Here is a 20,274-nt window from a genome sequence, read left to right on the forward strand (position 1 = left end):
GTGTGGAGACACATGTAGATCATCACCAGAAAAACCTCATGTTCCTAATACCTAAATCTATCAGTGTGAGCCAAAATAAGTGAAATAAAGACATCTTGACAAGGACAGCTTACAATCAAATACAACGTTTATAATATATCAAGAGCTCAAAGACTCTGTGCAGGGTTAGGGATCAGCACTGTTTATATAAAACACTAGAAGCCACCAAACGAATAACGGCACATCTAGAAGAATCAGTACTTGATAACTAGATACTTATTACCAATTTTATAATTATGTCTACCCATTCACACACACATTCATGTATATATACACATACATATTTTGAAATGGAAATATGCCCATGGTAACTAAAGATATGACTACAGCATGTTTAAAAATACGTGTAGTGGACATAGGGAAAAAATGTATAATACTAAATTATTTATAAAACCTAACTTTATGATTTTCTATATTTTCAGAATTTTATTTGTAATGACAATCTAACGATTTTATAATAAACAATAAAGAAAGCTATGTGGAAATCAGGATCTTTTCATGGGTGAAATGGGCAGGAATGACTCCCTCTTCTCCTCTGACCTATCTCCACCCTCAGGTGAATCGCACCTGGGAACCTCGCAGCTACTGAAGCCATCTGTGCGCTCACCTATTGCAGTCTCTCCAGGGGAGGCAGCAGAGGTTAGGTGTAACTGGACAGTCATTTAGGGAAGCACAAAGGAAAGAAACAACACTGATGCACATGGATTGAGGCTACTTCAAAACATCAAAGCTATTCTCCTAAGTCTGTTTCTGCCCCTCAGGAGACAAAACTCCTTAAGACACGGACTCCAGTGGCGCCGGGCTTCTGCCACACTGCAGCCCGTGAAGTAGTTTTTCTCCCGCTTCTCCTCTGCCAGCCTTGCTCTTCTGTGACTGGTTTCCATTCTTCATACAGAACCTAGTTTCTACCCAATTCCATCCTGCCCCTACTTGCTCCACCTGGAATGCTGGGATGCGGCATTATACCCTGTCATGTGTTCCTTGTTCCGCTCCTCCTGGAAGTAAGAATTTACCTCTTCCAATTTATAGAATTCAGGTAATTTGGAGCCAAGGGAGAGCAAAGTGGGTGGGGGAGGCGGTTTGTGGATATCTTTGGTGGTGTAATTGGAAAGCAATCTGCAGGCACAGGGCTTCCCCACAAGCAAAGCTGTGCTAGGATCAAAAGAGTCACAGGGACTATCCACAGGGTTGAGTTAAATCAATGGCTCAGCAAACAGGTTTCTATCTAAATATTGAGACTGCAAATGCAAGACAGCAGCATGGAAACAGGCTTACTGTAACATTACCAATAATGTGTATGTGAAACGTTATTACTGATAAAGAGAATAAAATAACATTGGTTTGGGTAAATTTTATAAGCCTAATTTAATATATATTTAAAGTGAAGCCCACATTGGGCTACTGACACCCACAACAAAGAGAAGCAGGCCTGAGGGATGCACCCCGATAGAAACAACCCCCATCTACGCCTCGGCCTGCCAGGGGATCTGAGCAGAGCCGTCCAGAGCCTTCAGATCCTACCAATTCTCAGGCAGGACAGAGGATGGAGGTGGCCAGACTGCTCTGTGAACACGCCCACGCAGGATCAGACCAAGGCACCCCCAGGACAGATGGCCCAGTTCTTTCATAGATACATTTTAAGACAAAAAGGAGTGGGGAGTCAGGGGAAGGAGCCTGCCAATTACAGACTTTCAAAGGCTATGGGGAAAAAAAGAAGGGGGCAATGAAGAGTTACTGTTTAATGGGTAGAGTTTCTGTTTTGGTTGAGGAAAAAATTTTAAAGTACATAGTGGTAATGGTTATAAACACTACGAATATAATTAATGTTAATGAAATATACACTTAAAATTGTTAAAATGGTAAGCTTTATGTTATATATACTTTACCATAATTTTAAAAAAATGTAATATATCAAAAGCCATTGAATTGTACATTTTAGGTGGATGAATTGTACAATATGTATTTCATGATACAGAAGCTTTAGGGGGTGTTTGTATGTAATCAGTAGCAAAATTTTTATGAATTGTTAAATGTATATCTGTACACTAGCAATGCAAATCTGAATTATCTTGAATTAGTCTCAGGCTGACAAGGGAGTCAGGTGCAGAGCACAAAGGCATGGCGTGTCCTGGCGTCATCAGTGCTGCTCAGAGAACACGCTGGTTGGTCTCACTCTGTCCCTGTCTGTGTTTATCCTTCTCCCTCAACTGTCTCTGGGTCTCGAAAGTGAGAAGTGAGACTGCAGCTTGAGCCCCAGCATCCACACTGGAGACATGGCTCACGGTTGGAGTATGACCATTAATACCCAATGACCAAACAGAAAATCCAGAACTAGGGCACAGAAAAAGATGGGAGCTTTATGATGCACTTCAGGTTTCAGTCACCCACCCACAGTCTGACAGGCTGACGAAACTCACTGGCTTACCACTAAAATTTTTTTTTAAGGTAGATACCTGGAATCTTGTTTTTAGAGCCCCTCTCCCAAGATGCATGTCTTCTCATGAAAAGTGCTTTTGATAAATCTGAACGTCATAACCAGGAACAAAGTCTACTCCACATTCCAGATTCACCACTGTGAATCCTCTTCCGATACCTTTTATTCTGCAAGGGTCACATTAAGGACTTTCCAATCTTGATACACAGTGGCCACAGAAGGGAAGGAATGGCTAAGAAGCAGGTCGGGGCACAGGGAACACTGGAAGGGTCTGCGGCCCACCTGCCAGCTGGCCACACCCCCCATAACACCTTGTTCTGTTCTTGGTTTTTTTTTTTTTTTTTTTCTGTTTTGTTGAGATGGAGTCTCGCTCTGTCTGTCCCCCATGCTGGATGGAGTGCAGTGGCATGATCTCGGCTCACTGCAACCTCCGCTCTCGGGTTCATGCCATTCTCCTGCCTCAGCCTCGCGAGTAGCTGAGACTACAGGTGGGTGCCACCACGCCTGGCTAATTTTTGTATTTTTAGTAGAGACGGGGTTTCACCGTGTTAGCCAGGATGGTCTCAATCTCCTGACCTCGTGATCTGCCCCCGTTAGCCTCCCAAAGTGCTGGAATTACAGGCATGAGCCACTGCGCCTGGCCCTTTTTTTTCGCTTTTTAACAGATGGGGTCTTGCTGTTACCCAGTCTGGTCTCCAGCTCCTAGGCTTAAGCAATCCTCCTGCCTCAGCCTCCCAAGTAGCCGGGACTAGAGGCATGAGCCACCACGCGCAGCTTCTGATCTTTTTGTCCTCAATTCTCTTTTACTTAACTGCTTTCTCTAGAAGTAAGGTTATGAAGTGGAGATGGTCAGGACCCCTCGAAGCAAATTTGTGAATACAGGAAACAAAGACTGGGTCAATAATCGGATTTTGGTTTTGTTGTTGTTTTGTTTTGTTTTTTTGTTTTTTTTTTTTTTTTTGAGATGGAATCTCGCTCTGTGGCTCAGGCTGGAGTACAGTGGCACAATCTCAGCTCACTGCAAGCTCCGCCTCCCGGGTTCACGCCATTCTTCTGCCTCAGCCTCCCAAGTAGCTGGGACCACAGGCGCGTGCCACTATACTCGGCTAATTTTTTGTATTTTTAGTAGAGATGGGGTTTGACCATGTCAGCCAGGATGGTCTTGATCTCCTGACCTCGTGATCCGCTCGGCTCGGCCAGGATCACAGGGATTACAAAGTGCGGGGATTACAGGTGTGAAGCACTGTGCCCAGCCTAATACACGGATTTTAAGAGAAAAAAGGCAGATTGGGTGTAGTGGCTCATACCTGTAATCCTAGCACTTTGGGAGGCTGAGGCAGGTGGATCGCTTGAGGTCAGGAGTTCAAGACCAGCCTGGCCAACATGGTGAAACCCCGTCTCTATTAAAAATACAAAAATTAGCCAGGCGTGGTGGTGCAAGCTTATAATCCCAATCCCGGCTACTTGGGAGGCTGAGGCAGGAGAATCGCTTGAACCTGGGAGGTGGAGGTTGCACTGAGCTGAGATCGTGCCACTGCACTCCAGCCTTGGTGACACAGCAAGACACTGTCTCAAAAACAAAATAAATAAAAATAAAATAGCAATAACTGGTGTAGTCAACAGAACAATTTATTCCCTTGCTTTGTGAAGCTAACAATTTTTTTTTTCCCCGGAGACAGCATCTTACTCTATCGCCCAGGCTAGAGTGCAGTGGTGCACTCTCGCCTCACTGCAACCTCTGCCTCTGGGGTTCAAGCAATTCTTCTGCCTCAGCCTTCTGCACAGCCAGGATCACAGGTGTGTGCCACCACACCCGGCTGATTTTTATATTTTTAGTAGAAATGGGGTATTACCATGTTGGCCAGGCTGGTCTCAAACTCCTGACCTCAGGTGATCCACCCACGTAAGGCCTCCCAAAGTGTTGGAATTACAGGCATGAGCCACCACACTTGGCCCCTAAGTATGTATTAATGTGGTCAAATGTAGATGGCTGCTGTCCCGATGGGTCTGTATTATTGGAATGTGCTCACGTGATAAATAGAACAAAACACCAAAGAACAAAATCACCAAACTGCAGACCTGTGGTAGCTCATGCATGACTCAGTGCAGGGAACAGTGTTCTGCTGTTCAATTTTTGTAATTTTTGCTGCTAATTTTTGTATTTTTAATAGAGACGGGGTTTCACCATGTTGGCCAGGCTGGTCTTGACCTCAGCGTTCTGCTGAGTGACATCACATCAGGAGGAACACGCCTCCTAACTGAACATGGTACCACAGGGCAAACACATGACCCCGAGCAGATACCCCATGAGTGACTGCTGCACCTGCATCCCTTTCTCAGTGAAAGCACAGAACCCAGCCAGCCTCCCTAGCGTGAAGAAGCCATATGGAAGCGCTACACAAGGAGACAAAACAACAGAGCCCCGGGTAGCAAGGGAATGTGTAGGAGACACCAAGCTGTATCCAGGGGGCCTTAGGCACCCTCAGACTTGAGCCTCTTCCCTCCTCCGTTTCCCATGCATGTCCAAGAGCCATAGCATGAACCACATCACAGGTGCCCGGCCAAGGATGGGTCTTGTCAAGGAAAAGTGCTATATTTACTGTAGCTTTTCTGTATGAGGAATTTATGGTGTAAAATCTTAGTAGCATTTAAAAGTTTAATTGTATTACTTCTCGGGTTTTGAGTTTTTAGCCCAAACTATCTTTTTCTCTAAGCCCTGTTATTTTTCCTGCAAGAACTTTCATACTTGATGGTACTCAGGTACACCAGTCAGGAGAAAAGACTGTGCTGTCACACCACAAAGACGTATACGGGTTAAGGCCAAATACCTGATTTGTGACACCAGTGCGGGCAAGTTGCTCTGAAGAAGTGGCTCTGAAAAGACCAGATTTTCAAACAGGTGTTTATTATGCAGTTCCCACGTCACTTGGAACTTTTTCAAGTGTTCATTTTCCTAGTTTAGAAAAAGAAAAACAGAATATGTAGTGAATTGCTAAAGACTTGAAAATTCCCAAAGGGATTCCCTCCCCGCTCTCCCTCTCCCCACACCACACACACATCCCTCTTTACAGGCCCAGAGCGTTCAGTTTATGGTAAGTGCTGTTCCCTGTATGTCCCAAGGCACACAGTGGATCAGAACTCCGACTACAAGGACATGTAGTCAGTCTAGATGGCAAGTTTAGAAGGGCCGCAAAGACGGGGTGACAGGTGCACACAGAGACAAAGCAGTAACCAAACGTTTGAGAGTCAATTCTCACAATTATACTTTTAAATTGTAATGACAGCCCTTACAGTTCAGACAGTTTAGATACATCAAGTCCCTCAATGCCAAAGGATAATAATTTTCTTACCTATTTGGAGAAACCTTCCATTCTAATTAATACACAAAATTTCTCCACTTGCAAGACCCTATTAGAGGTAAGGTTTTTTTTTTGTCTTCCTAATAAACATAGGCAAACTCGTCAATCACTTTAGCCAATACCATGAAAACCTAGAAGTGTCCCAGTCATCATAGAGAGTCATGTCAACAGAAATGTACAGCAAGCCCCCAACACAAGACCACTGAGGTTGATGCCATTATTACCTTTCCTAAATGTAATGGTCACATGTAATAAGTCTTGCTACAACCATGCGTGTGTGAATCCATGCTTCCCTCTGTCAACTACACGGACACTATTTGTGTTCAGATCACGTTACATCTTTGGGTGAATGTTCCTGACTTCAACAACCGCCAGCTCTGGAAGCTGCACTTCATCATGCTTGGCTACTCCACGTCTCCTGAGTCGGGTCACTCACAGGGACTGGGTTTAGAGGTCTGCTCCTGTTTACAATATAGCCAAGCTGAGTTGATGGAGACCTTAGCAAATGAACGACACAAAGATTTCATTGTTATGTCACCTGATAACCCTAGTTGGTATGGGGGCTGAGAGAACAAATTATAATGATTAACTTCTGTTCTTCAAAGTAAACACCTATAAACACATTTGGAGACAGCACACCAGTGATACTGCTAGACCACTGTGTGCTAGCCTTGCTGGTCATAGCTCTGTTTTCATACCTGGAAACACAAGGATTGAAAGATTCAGCAATGAATCTATGCCATCTGCAGAAAACCTCAAACCTTCCATTTTGTTAACATTTCCAACACTTTTCCTCATCGTGTTTTCACCAGTGCCTCCCAGATTGAAACATCATCACTCCTGTTTCACACCAAGCATATCTCAGAGCAAGCACGTTCGGTACAGGAAAAATGCATGTCGCAGGAGACTGGGGCCAGGTAACTGATAACCAGCCCCAGGCTGGAACCCACAAATGTGCTCGTAATAATGAAGCAGGTGAAGTGCCAAGCCCATGCTGCCCAGGCCCTGTGCCAGGTACGAGGACACAAAGACTACCTCCTGCTAAAGTAGTCTGCTGCTCTCCAGGGGTTCCCGGAGAACAGAACAGTAGGCAGTGACCTGACTTACGATTCAGCTACAGGACAAAGAGTACATGGGAATGAATGCAGCACCCGGATCAGACCAGGATGGCAACCAGTTGATGGAGGGGCCTCCTGGAAGAGCTGAGGCTTTGCCTGGCCTCCATTGGAAACCTCTAGGATAGCCATTTCCACTTGCCTGCCTATGAGTGGAATAACAAATCTGGCTTTCTGGGCCAGCTGCTAGTGGTCACTGGGTGAAGGCCGATTTATAAAGATGTTCAGTATTTTTAATAAAATCTAAAATTACACCTCTAGGTGAGGCATGCAAGACAAACAGATATCAGACTCACTTCACAACCTGAAATCAACTTGGAGTGTCTAGCATGGCCAGGCACTGTCCTCAGCGCTGAATTCAGTGCCTCCAGTAAGCTCCCTGTGAATTTGGTACTGCCCTGCCATGCCCCATCGACAGGTGTAGAACCAGCATAGAGGGGCTCAAATAACTGGACCGGGGCATGCAGGAATGGGCTCTGCAGGGTATGTTGTCACAGCTCCTACGAGAGGTAAGGCCTATGGAAGAACTCCTGAGCTACAGGCAGAAAGGCTTGTCAGTGACCTAAGGGCAGGCTTTGCAGACTGTTCTCGATTCCCACTACAAAAAAAGGCTTGGGGGTTTGGAAGAAGGAAGACAAGATGTTTAGAATGAAGTTCCTACAATAGACAGAAATAACGGGATATCTGAATATTTCTTATTTGTGGATGAAAATTTAGACTTCACTATTACAGCCTGGTGAGGCGTTTGCTAGATGACTAGAAGCATAACTTAAGCCTCGTGCCAATTTTATTATTTTTTTTAGATTTCTTAAAAAAAAAAAAATTGAGTGATTGGTCGATTGATTGAGACAGGGTCTCGCTCTGTCGCACAGGCTGGAGTGCAGTGGTGCAATCTTGGCTCACTGCAACCTCCGCCTCCCGGGCTCAAGCAATCCTCTTACCTCATCCTCCTGAGTAGCTGGGACTACAGGTGCGCACTACCATGCTCAGCTAAGTTTTATATCTTTTGTAGAGACGGGATCTCACCATGTTGCCCAGGCTGGTCTTGAACTCCTGGACTCAAGCACTCAAGTAATCCGCCCACGGTGGCCTCCCAAAGTGTTGAGATTACAGGTGTGGGCCACCACGCCCAGTCCCCCAATTTTATTTTAATATTTAAAGTACAAAAAATGTGACTCATTATCCAGTTTGATCCCCCAGGCAGTGTAGAATAAACCTCACATGAGGGCATTCTCCAGTGAAGTTGCATTTCTGAGAACATCTTTCTATGTCCAAAAGCATCCACTGAGTTCAGCAAAAACAGCAGAATGGGGGTGCTATTCACAGAGGAGCTAATTAGCTGGCAGAGTTTGTACAGCAAATTAACATGTTGCTTCAAAGAAAACAAGTGACACAATCTGTGGCGAATCATAAAATCTGAGCTTTCAAGCAAAAAAGAAAACTTCAGAAAATTTGCATTTGCTGCTGTTGGCTTGAAAGGTCCTATACACTTAAAGGCCTTTCTGATGAGATCAGTGGTGATACGAACAAATATCATTTTTTGATATTAATAAAAGTGTCAACATCCAGAAGATATTCAGTGAACCAGTATTTGCAAAATGACCTATGAATGACACTAGAAAAACATGTATAAGTAGGGAGTCCATTCATGGAGTGAGCTGGAACCTGTGGATTTGAATGGAACAGAGTAGGGTAAGTTCTGTGATATAGTTTCAGACTGTACATCGCAACTAACCATTAAGAAACTCTAACGCATTGGTGTACTCTCAGAGAAATCTACCAGGATTTGAAGAGGCTATTAAAATATTCTTCCTGGCAGGGCGCGGTGGCTCACGGCTGTAATCCCAGCACTTTGGGAGGCTAAGACAGACGAATCACGAGGTCAGGAGATCAAGACCATCCTGGCTAGCACAGTGAAACCCTGTCTCTACTAAAAATACAAAACATTAGCCTGATGTGGTGGCACCCACCTGTAGTCCCAGCTCCTCGGGAGGCTGAGGCAGGAGAATCACTTGAATCCAGGAAGCAGAGGTTGCAGTGAGCCGAGATCACAAGAGACAGAGCGAGATTTTTTTTGAGACGGAGCAAGACTCCATCTCAAAAAAAAAAAAAAAAAAAAAAAAATTATTCTTCCTTTTTCCAACTACGTTATCTGTAAAAAGTTGAATTTTCTTCAGTAACTTCAACCAGACAACCTATGACAACAGACTGAATGCAGAAGATGAAGCTCCCACTGCTTCTACAGAGAGATCTAAGAGGTGTGAGTGACCCACTCTTCTTAAGAAATATGTTGGCCGGGTGCGGTGGCTCATGCCTGTAATCCCAGCACTTTGGGAGTCCAAGGCAGGCAGATCACCTGAGGTCAGGAGTTCGAGACCAGACTGGCCAACATGGTGGAATCCCGTCTCTACTAAAAAAAATACAAAAAAATTAGCCAGGTGTGGTGGCGGGCACCTGCAATCCCAGCTACTTGGGAGGCTGAGGCAGGAGAATCACTTGAACCCGGGAGGCAGAGGTTTCAGTGAGCCAAGATCACACCATTGCATTCCAACCTGGGCAACAATGTTTTATTCTGGAAAACAGTTATTTTTACATGTGTAGTTTATGTTACATTATCTAATATAAAAGTGTATTGCTTGTTACATTCTCTAATATATGTGAAATATGCAATTTATGTAATCTAATGAGAGCTTACATTTTTAAAATGACAATAAGCATTTAAAAAATTTCTCAGTTTGGCTGGGCGCGGTGGCTCAAGCCTGTAATCCCAGCACTTTGGGAGGCCGAGACGGGCGGATCACGAGGTCAGGAGATCGAGACCATCCTGGCTAACACAGTGAAACCCCGTCTCTACTAAAAATACAAGAAAATTAGCCGGGCGAGGTGGCGGGCGCCTGTAGTCCCAGCTACTCGGGAGGCTGAGGCAGGAGAATGGCATGAACCCGGGGGAGCGGAGCTTGCAGTGAGCTGAGATCGCGCCACTGCACTCCAGCCTGGGGCACAGAGCAAGACTCCGCGTCAAAAAAAAAAAAAAAAAAAAAAATTTCTCAATTTGAATTTCAATAAAGCAAGTACTGATATAAGTCTGCATAAAAGAGCACACTTCGGGGTCCTAAATTTTTAAGTATTAAGGGGCCTGAGTCCAAAACTGTTGAGAATTACTGCCCTGAGACACTGAGTTTATCTTAAGCTGGTACTGCATAGATCACTGGATGGCAGTGTAATAATGTGGCTATAAATGTGTGAAGATTTTTGGGTCCTGACTGGAATAACCCAACCATAAAGAGATTGGCTGGCATTAGTCGATAAGAAATTACTGTCAGTCTTCATGGATGTGACAATGGAACTGTGGCTACGTAAGATAATGGATGACTATTTTTAGAGACACTTATTGGAATATTCTAAGACAAAAAGGCACATTGTCTGGAACCCATATTAAAATACTGCATCAAAAAGAGGGTGGAAGAGAAAGTGGAAGAAAAAGAAGGCATAATGAAGTCAGAGTGGCAAAATGCTGATTAACTGTGGATCTGGATAAGGAGTACATAGAGATTCGTTGTAGTCTCCACCCAGAATCCCGAATTCTACATTACAACATCTCGCAGACCATTTCCAATGAAGTCCTGTATTTTGTGTTTGAGATCACTTTTTCTTTGATGTTCTGTAGCTGTCACTATCCTATATCCAGAGAAGGCTTTTTCAACATTTTACTTGGGAAATCTGATAAGCTTCCTTGCTGAACACTAGTATTTTTCAGTAATTCTGAGAATTTCTCAGCTATCATCTCCACCCTTATTCTGCTTCTCTTTGGGGACTCTGATTACTGGTGGCTAGACATCTTCACTGCATCCTTCAGGTCTCAACCTCTCTTCCGTGGCCCATCTCTTTGTTTCTTTGAGTTACATTCTATAGAATTCCCGTACTTCCTTCTTGCAACTCACCAGTTCTCTTTTCAGCTGTTTATTCTGTTTCATCTATCCATTAAGCTTTTCCAGAAAATTATGTTTTTGTTTCTAGTTTTAATTTTTTCAAATCTGAATGATCATTCTTTAGAGCATTAATCCTTAACTTCCAATTTCAAACTATTACAAAGTTTCTTTAAGCACAGTTAACATAGTTACTCTATATTCTTTTTTGAACACTTAAATGTCTTTGTTATGTGATTGTGTCTATTGCTTCTGCTGGCTTTCAAATGTGCTGTCATGAACCTTGTGTTTTATGACTTTTTTTACTGTGAGCTGCTCATTTGCGGGGATTTTATCTATTCGAATTCTCTGAGGTCAGACTGAAGACTTCCGGAGGTGATCTGCATGCTACCTGACTTTACCAGCAATCTTGGACCACTGTAAAGCAACTTCCACGCTTGGGCTGTTTCATACCACACCAACACTTATTCAGACTCCAGCTCATGTGGCAGCTGGCTGATAGCTACCAAGTCTCTGGGAAGTTATACTCCCTGCATCCCCACCCCGAGGCCATGAGAGCTGCAGATCCCTGCTGTCCCTTTCAGTGCCCGGAGTTTCCACTTCAACCTTACTGAGGGTGTTGTCACTTACAGTCCCGGCATTATGTGCAGACCCCATCCTGGGCTAGGTTGTATCTTGTCTCCGGGATCAGAAGAAATCCCCGCAGCAAATGCTGACTTTCAAGCCCATGTATTTCTCAGGATTCCAGCTTTCAACTGGTTTTTCACCACTACCACTTATTCCCTTTCATGCCATCTCAGTTATACACTTTAAAACATTTCATCTTTGTTCTGAGAGAGAGTTTTGCTCTTGTTGCCCAGGCTGAAGTGCAGTGGCACAACCTCGGCTCACTGCAATCTCCACAGGTTCAAGCGATTCTCCTGCCTTAGCCTCCCGAGTAGCTGGGATCACAGGCGTGTGCCACCATGCCTGGCTAAGTTTTTGTATTTTTAGTGGAGACGGGATTTCATCATGTTGGCCAGGCTTGTCTCTAGCTCCTGACCTCAGGTAATCCAACCACCTCGGCCTCCCAAAATACTGGGATTATAGCCGTAAGCTACCACGCCCGGCTTATTTTTTAATTATCTAGTAAATCCAGTTGTTTCCCTTGAAGGAAGGAATAGTTAAGGCTATCTAGTCTGCTGGACCCCTAGAAATCAATGTGGATATTTCTATGTGTAAAGGAAGTGAAAAAAGACACTGATCAAACAGCTTCAGAGTATATGCATTTTTTTCAAGCCACAAGAAATTCTTTTTTTTTTCTTTTGTTTGGTTTTGTTGTGTGTGTGAGACAGTCTCGCTCTGTCACCCCGACTGCAGTGCAGTGGCACGATCCTGGCTCAATGCAACCTCTGCCTCCCTGGTTCAAGCGATTCTCCTGACTCAGCCTCCCAAGTAGCTGGGACTACAGGTGCCTGCCACTATGCCCGGCTAATTTTTGTATTTTTAGTAGAGATAGGGTTTCATCATATTGGCCAGGCTGGTCTCGAACTCCTGACCTCAGGTGATCCGCCCGCTTCGGACTCCCAAAGTGCTGGGATTACAGGTGTGAGCCACTGCACCTGGCCTCAAGCCACAAGAAATTATTTCTATGTAAACTGCTAGGAATTTGCTCTAATAATCAAATTAATTTTTGTCAGCTTCATAAAACAGTGTCCTACAGTAACTATGTGAGGAGGCACAGATCTCCCCAGCACTTTCTGGAGAGCAACAGCAGCTCTCTTCACTACCAGAGTCTCTCTGGGCACCAGGTTTAGGTGGGCTGGACAGCATCCTTCTTAACCTGAGCCAATGTTCTTGTAAAAGACAGAGGAGGGGCTCTGCCTCTGAAGGGCAGGCAGACTCTCAGGTAGAGATGGGGAGGCAGTGCTGCGAGAGATGCCAGAGGAAGGAAGAGGTACCAGAAGGAAGCCTGGTGGCACTACCCAGTGGACTCAGACCTTGAAACAGGATAACTGCCCCCCACCCCGCCCCCACCCCTCACCCTACCCATTCACCTCGCTACCTCTTCTCAGAATAGATACCTCCCCATGGCTTGGTGCAGTGAAGCTTGAGGAAGGCTGTGAACCCCCTGAAATGACTCACAATATATGTATGTAATTTTTTCTTTTCTTTTTGAGATAGGATCTCACTCTCTTGCCCAGGCTGGAGTGCACTGGCTCACCACAGCCTCAACCCTGAGCTCAAATGATCCTCTTGCCTCACAGCCTCTTGAGTAGCACGCATCATCACGCCTGGTTAATTTAATTTTAAATTTTTTTGGTATAGATGGGGTCTCCCCATGTTACCCAGGCTGGTCTCAAGTTCTTGGGCTCAAGCGATCCTCCCACTTTTGGCTTCCCAAAATCCCAAAATTACAGGTATGAGCCACTATGCCCAGGCTATATGTAAATTTTTCCAAGAGGGTCCGTCAACTTGAGAATCAGATAAAGACCAATGCCGGTGCTTACTATATTTGTTTCAAAATGTAGTTTTACCACTAAGAAAGCACCCAAAACTAGATGCTCAGCCCTCTCGCCATGTGATGCCCTGTACCACCTCTGGACTCTTCAGAGTCCAAGTCCCCACCTGCAAGAAGGCTCTACCTATCTACATGGGTAGATGTGGCCCCTCAAACTTGGACTTCTCAGCCTTCCTAACCGTAAGAAATAAATTCCTTTCTTTATTTAAAGAAAGAAAGCACCTAAAACTAGCACCCAAATACACATAAGTATTATTTAATAATAAAGTTTAAATGATGATGAAAAACTCCACAGACGAATAGTAACAGTCAAGGAAGCTTTGAGGGCTTATCTCTGGGACGCATGGTCTCCTTCCAAACCACGGGGGCACTGAGGCTGTTGAGAATTGACCACAGCGTACCCGTAACCATATTTCTATACCATGCTCCTTCCGCCCAATATGGTGATTCCTCTTTTGAGGGGGCCAGACCCATCTGTGTGTCTCTCTTGTTACGACTGCCAGATCCCCATTGGCAAGGATGGGGACAGGGCCTGTCTTGAGACTGCAAGCAGATCCTTAACTCAGTGCTGGCTTATTGGGTGAATGCATGCATGCATGAATGAATGAATGCCACTGGGCTGTAAACAAGTTGTTCTCTACAGCCTTCACGCTCTTCATGGGCATTTCACCTAATAACAGCTCTGTCTACAGCAACAAAAGAATGAACAACCTAAGTAGGACACTGGAGATTTCTCTGTCTCCTTATAAAGGCACACACAGGTGCTCCCCTCAAACTGCCCCATGCCTCATTCCCTGGGCCTCAAGGTCCTCCAAACGGTACTTCCATGAGGTGACACCTGGTTATCAATCCACCCAATGCTCTTATCCAGTGGCAAAGTCCAGAGGAAAGACAAACAGGTCCTCTCCCACAGAGGAGAGGGGCCTATGACAGTGTGTGGGGGTGCGACAGCGAGGTCAGCATATAAGCATGAGAAGCTTCCTCCTGCCACATGCTTCTCTTCTCTTCAGTTCATCCAAACAGAAAGAAAAACACACGTTTTCTCTCTTACCAGAGTGCCAAGGAAGGTGCTGATGGAGCGTGCAGCCTGGCAGAGGGCGCCGTACTCCTCAAGCAGGAGGGAGATGAACTGGTGCGCTTGTGGCGGACCCTGCAGGCCAGATGGTGCCTTCACCTTGGCCGCAGCCGACAGCTGCCGGAGCAGGCGGACCTTCATCTCTAGCACGTACTCTCGAGCTTGCTGTTCCAGACGCTGGTAGAGCTGGTAGGGGTCCCTCTCGCAGAGCCTACACAGAGAAGAGGGTCACCAGGGCCTGCCCACCAGGGCCCGTGGGTGCTGTGATGTCAGTGGGCATCTTTTCTGAAGCCCTTCAACAGGTGACCACCTCTGGATGATCACACAGTCATCTTCCTCATAACCACCTGTGAGACGCATGATCACCCCACCTAATGGATGGAGAATCCGGGGCACAGAGTGTCACCAGGAACTAACAGGAAAAGTGACATTTATTGAGTTTCTCCTGTACAGCACAGTTCATGCACATGCACTAATTCAGTTTGCTGCGTGTAGTGCCTGCTTTACAGATGGGACATTTTGGCCCACACAGGTTGGGTGAGTTGCATGAACTCACACAGCTGGAAGAGCACGCTACCACCTCTCAGCAGCTGGCCCCAGACGAACACGCTCAGACACGAGGCTGGGGACAACTCCGTTAAAGGCTTATATGTTAACAAGTAAAAAGCACTGATCCCAGTAGAGGTGCCACCTGGCTGCAGATCTGGGGCAGCCTGCTCTTTCCTTCTTTCTACAGGCTCAGTGTACAATCCAAATGGGTTTGTAATAGGCTTATCAAAAGAGGAAACTTTAGACGCAATTTATCCTTTTTTAAAAATTATCCCACCAAAAAAGCAATAAAGGTGTGTAAAATAAAATTTGTAGGCTGAAGGCTGGGCGCAGAGGCTCACACCTATAATCCCAGTACTTTGGGAGGCCGAGGCGGGCGGATCACGAGGTCAGGAGATCAAGACCATCCTGGCCAACACGGTGAAATCCTGTCTCTACTGAAAACAAACAAACAAACAAAAAAAACAAAAAATTAGCCGGGCGTGGTGGCGGGCACCTGTAGTCCCAGTTACTCAGGAGGCTGAGGCAGGAGAATGGTGTGAACCCAGGAGGCGGAGCTTGCAGTGAGCCGAGATAGCGCCACTGTACTCCAGCTGGGCAACAGAATGAGACTCTGTCTCAAAAAAAAAAAAAAAAAAAAAAAGGAAATTTGTAGGCTGAAGGGTAGGAAAAAAATAATACATGTCCCATGACTAAGCCACAAATGCAATGAACATTTTCATGAATTTCCCTCCAAACTTTGGGATAATCCATTTTTTTATTGACACAAATATGTGTATGATAATCCACATCTTGAAACTTATTCTACAGTACTGGCATTGCTATGGTTAAATTTAATTGTATTTTAATCCAGGAGCCTCTAGATGGAAACCTAAAACCGTTGATGTAATAACAAAAATTCATCTACAACCCATCACCAGGAGAAACCAGTTTGAGTTCATCACTCTAATAAAAATGAGTTGTAAAATGTATTAAACTACAGCTCCTGGAATTTACATAGTAAATCCTTTCACCTTCTACATACCATATTATGTCAAAAGAAAAGAAAGTTGTCACCTGTTCTATTTTTAAATTGCCATACTATCTAGCTAGGTTGTAAAAGACAAGTGCCAAGTAAAATCTTGCAATGGAACATGTGAAGCCTTATGGAAAATGTGGATTAAAAAATAGTGTTGATGGATGGGATTCCTATTATGGTTAGTACATTTCAGATAGACATTAATTTTTTTGAGTATGACAATTGTAATTTCAACTACTAGTATAAAAAACTGTCCTCTGAAATAGAACGTATTTCATCTGCTAGAAGAAAGCCACAGAAGAGTCAAATTTTGACAGAGACAACCAAACTCAGAAGCAGACTGGACACCGGACTGTTCTCTAAGCATGTCGGACTTACGTCCCTTTTATTTATTTATTTATTTTTTGGGGGGTCTATTTCTGTATTTTATAAATTTAAGGAAATAACCATGTGATAATTTCGCAAACAGATTTTTTTAAGTTATATAAAAAGGAGGCAGCGAGGCTGGGCGTGGTGGCTCACACCTGTAATCCCAGCACTTTGTGAGGCAAGATCGAGACCATCCTAGCTAACACGGTGAAACCCCATCTCTACTAAAAATACAAAAAATTAGCTGGCGTCGTGGCGGGTGCCTGTAGTCCCAGCTACTTGGGAGGCTGAGGCAGGAGAATGGCGTGAATCCAGGAGGCAGAGTTTGCAGTGAGCCAAGATTGCGCCACTGCACTCCAGCCTGGGTGACAGAGTGAGACCCCGTCTCAAAAAAAAAAAAAAAAAAAAAAAAAAAAGGAGACAGCGATATGCTGAAGATGCTATGGAAGCTCATTCGCTAACTCTCACATACATTCAACAGATACTGGTACATCAACCACACACTGGCTGCTACTCTAAGGTACTGAAGTTGCAACGTTAATGATCTGTGAAATCATAGGTTTGATGTGAAGGTTATACATTTTTTCCTAATACTCACTAGGAAACCTAACTTCCTTTGTTGTTTTTTTGTTTTTGTTTTTGGAGACAGGGTTTTACTCTGTTGCCCAGGCTGGAGTGCAGTGGAGCAATCCTAGCTCACTGCAGCACTGAACTCCTGAGCTTGAGAGCTGCTCCTGCCTCAGCCTCCCAAGCAACTGAGACCACAAGTGTGCTTCATTACACCTGGCTAATTTTTTTATTTTGTGTAGAGACAAGTCACTATGTTGCCCAGGCTAGTCTTGAACTGTTGGGCCCAAGAAATCCTCCCAAAGTGCTGGGATTACAGATGTGAGCCACCATGCTTGGCTGGAAACCTAACTTCTAATAAAAGCACATACCACAGAGAAGGACCTCTTGCAATACCAGTGGCTCGCAGGTCAAACCCTGAACATACTTGGCTGAATTCAATGAGTTAACCTAATCTACGGCTAATCACTATCCTTGCCTCCAGGATAAAATCTACCGCACAGCAAACATCAGTTTATAAAACTCCCGGCTAGGCACAGTGGCTCACGCCTGTAATCCCAACACTTTGGGAGACCGAGGCGGGTGGATCAGAAGGTTAGGAGTTCAAGGCCAGCCTGGCCAAGATGGTGAAATCCCATCTCTACTAAAAATACAAAAATTAGCTGGGCACAGTGGCAGGCGCCTGTAATCCCAGCTACTCAGGAGGCTGAGGCAGGAGAATCGCTTGAACTCAGGCGGCAGAGGTTGCAGTGAGCTGAGATTACAACCACTGCACACCAGCCTGGGCGACAGAGTGAGACTCTGAGGGGAGGGAGGAAAACAAAAATCTCTCCCAAATGTGATGCATTCAAAATGTGAGAAAGAAACCCAAATGAGAATCAACCCACGAAATAGCCATCTCAAATCTGTTGCTTTCATTTGAAACATTTCAAAAAAGATAAAAGGCCGGGCGCACTGGCTCACACCTGTAATCCCAGCACTTTGGGAGGCCGAGACGAGAGGATCATGAGGTCAGGAGATCGAGACCATCCTGGCTAACACGGTGAAACCCTGTCTCTACTAAAAATACAAAAAATTAGGTGCAGTGGCGGGCACCTGTAGTCCCAGCTACTCGGGAGGCTGAGGCAGGAGAATGGCGTGAACCCGGGAGGCGGAGCTTGCAGTGAGTCAAGATTGCGCCACTGCACTCCAGCCTGGGCGACAGAGCAAGACTCCGTCTCAAAAAAAATAATAAAAAAATAAAATAAGGCCAAGCGCGGTGGCTCAAGCCTGTAATCCCAGCACTTTGGGAGGCCGAGACGGGCAGATCACGAGGTCAGGAGATCGAGACCATCCTGGCTAACAGGGTAAAACCCCGTCTCTACTAAAAAATGCAAAAAGCTAGCCGGGCGAGGTGGCGGGCGCCTGTAGTCTCAGCTACTCGGGAGGCTGAGGCAGGAGAATGGTGTGAACCCGGGAGGCGGAGCTTGCAGTGAGCTGAGATCCCGCCACTGCACTCCAGCCTGGGCAACAGAGCAAGACTCTGCCTCAAAAAAATAAAATAAAATAAAATAAAATAATAAAATAAAAATACGTTACGTCACTGGGCACAGTGGCTCACGCCTGTAATTCCAGCACTTTGGGAGGTCAAAGCAGGTGGATTACGTTTGAGACCAACCTGACCAACATGGTGAAACCCCGTCTCTATTAAAATACAAAAATGAGCTGGGCACAGTGGTGGGCACCTGTAATCCCAGTTACTTGGGAGGCTGAGACATAAGAATAGCTTGAACCTAGGAGGCGGGGGTTGCAGTGAGCTGAGATCACACAATTGCACTCCAGCCTGGGTGACAGAGCAAGAGTCCGTCTCAAAAAAAAAAAAAAAAAAAAAAAAAAAAGTTACATCAAACTATAAGGAAGAATCAAAATTATGGCCACCTCAAATTCTGTGTGGTTACTGAGCATAAGGTATCTGCTGAAGAACAGCTGCGGCATCAAGACAAACAGCCACACAGCCAGGCACGCCTCGGCTGTCTCGGCCTCATGAGCCACAGGCACATACACAAGCTACCCAACCTCACAGAGCCCCATTTTCTCACTTTGTAAATGGGCTAACTCCGCCTTTCTCCTTGGGTTGATAAAGGCAAGAGTGCTTGTAAAAGTACTCTGCATCATCCGGGGCACAGGGGGACTCAGAAAGGCAGGTATTATCATCAGTCTTCACACAAACAAGTGACAGAAACATTTCTTGTGTAATTACACAGGCAATAGCGTTTCATCGGAATCAGAAAAATTCAAGATGTCTGGCCTAGGGGGCTCGCTTTTGCCAGTCCATCTGCTGCAGACTCAACAGGCACCAAAGGCTGAGCAAGCCCAGCTGAGCACTGTAAGGAAAGCCCATCCTGAAAGGAGCGGCTCCAAGCGCAGCGGGCAGGGCAGGGGTTTGCACAGGGCCAAAACAGGAAGGGGTGGTATGTACCGATCCACGAGCTCCTTTACTCCCTCCTTGTCAGGCACCAGAGACTGGTCCTGGTCATCTGCCAGCGGGGTCCCTGCCTGGCGGTAGATGCAGCGCACTGTGTAGCGCACTTCTGACCAGTAGTTCTGCAGCTGCTGAGGTTCCCGGTCCGCCTCTGCCGAAATTTCTCTGTGAGACAACACAGGAAGGTTAGAAACTCACCACAATCTGCTGCCCTTCCTCACCTAGCACATTGTCCGCAGAGGACCTCCCAGACTCTTGTACCTTGCCCAGCTCCCAGGAGCCAGCAATCAGGGTGATGGCATCCCCAGCACAGCTCCCAGGGTGCACTCTGCGTAAGAGCTTAGCCACTGCACAGATGACAGGAGCATCTGTGGCTACTGTCCATAATAAGGGTACCCACATCCCCACTGCTGATCTGGCCTTCACCTCCAAGGTACCTAATGGGCAGCCTTGCCCCCACCCTTTGACCCCCACTTGGCTACATGCATTCCTTCCTGAGCCAGAGCACAGAGCATTTTTAGATCTGCTCCCGGGCTTGGCATGGTGGCTCATGCCTGTAATCCCAGCACTTTGGGAGGTGAAGACAGACTAATTGCTTGAGTCCAGGAGTTTGAGACCAGCCTGGGCAACATGGCAAAGCCCCATCTCTACAAAGTATACAAAAATTAGCTCCACATGGTGGTGCGCACCTGTAGTCCCAGATACCGGGACTGAAGTGGGAGTAGTCACTTGAGCCTGGAAGGCGGAGGTTGTGGTGAGCCGAGATCACGCCACTGCCCTCCAGCCTGGAGGACAGAGCCAGACCCCGCCTCAAAAAAAAAAGACGAGCTCCTGGGCTCTTCCCTCAGCCACTCAGCGGCAG

General features: G+C 45.7%; 1 protein-coding gene across 7 annotated transcripts in view; it reads right to left on the reverse strand.

Annotated features, from left to right (window-relative positions):
- LOC105483855 (family with sequence similarity 193 member A) overlaps window positions 1-20,274 on the reverse strand; it is a 198,178-nt gene that overhangs the window by 87,319 nt on the left and 90,585 nt on the right. For all 7 annotated transcript variants that reach the window (XM_071093911.1, XM_071093910.1, XM_071093912.1 and 4 more), the window contains exons 4-6: window positions 19,410-19,577; window positions 14,425-14,659; window positions 5,302-5,426 (exon numbers count right to left, since the gene is read on the reverse strand). In XM_071093911.1, coding sequence (XP_070950012.1) covers window positions 5,302-5,426; window positions 14,425-14,659; window positions 19,410-19,577 — 528 coding nt within the window. The remainder of the gene's footprint in view (window positions 1-5,301; window positions 5,427-14,424; window positions 14,660-19,409; window positions 19,578-20,274) is intronic.

The sequence above is a fragment of the Macaca nemestrina genome, chromosome 3 (genome assembly GCF_043159975.1).
Source record: "Macaca nemestrina isolate mMacNem1 chromosome 3, mMacNem.hap1, whole genome shotgun sequence".
NCBI lineage: Eukaryota > Metazoa > Chordata > Mammalia > Primates > Cercopithecidae > Macaca > Macaca nemestrina.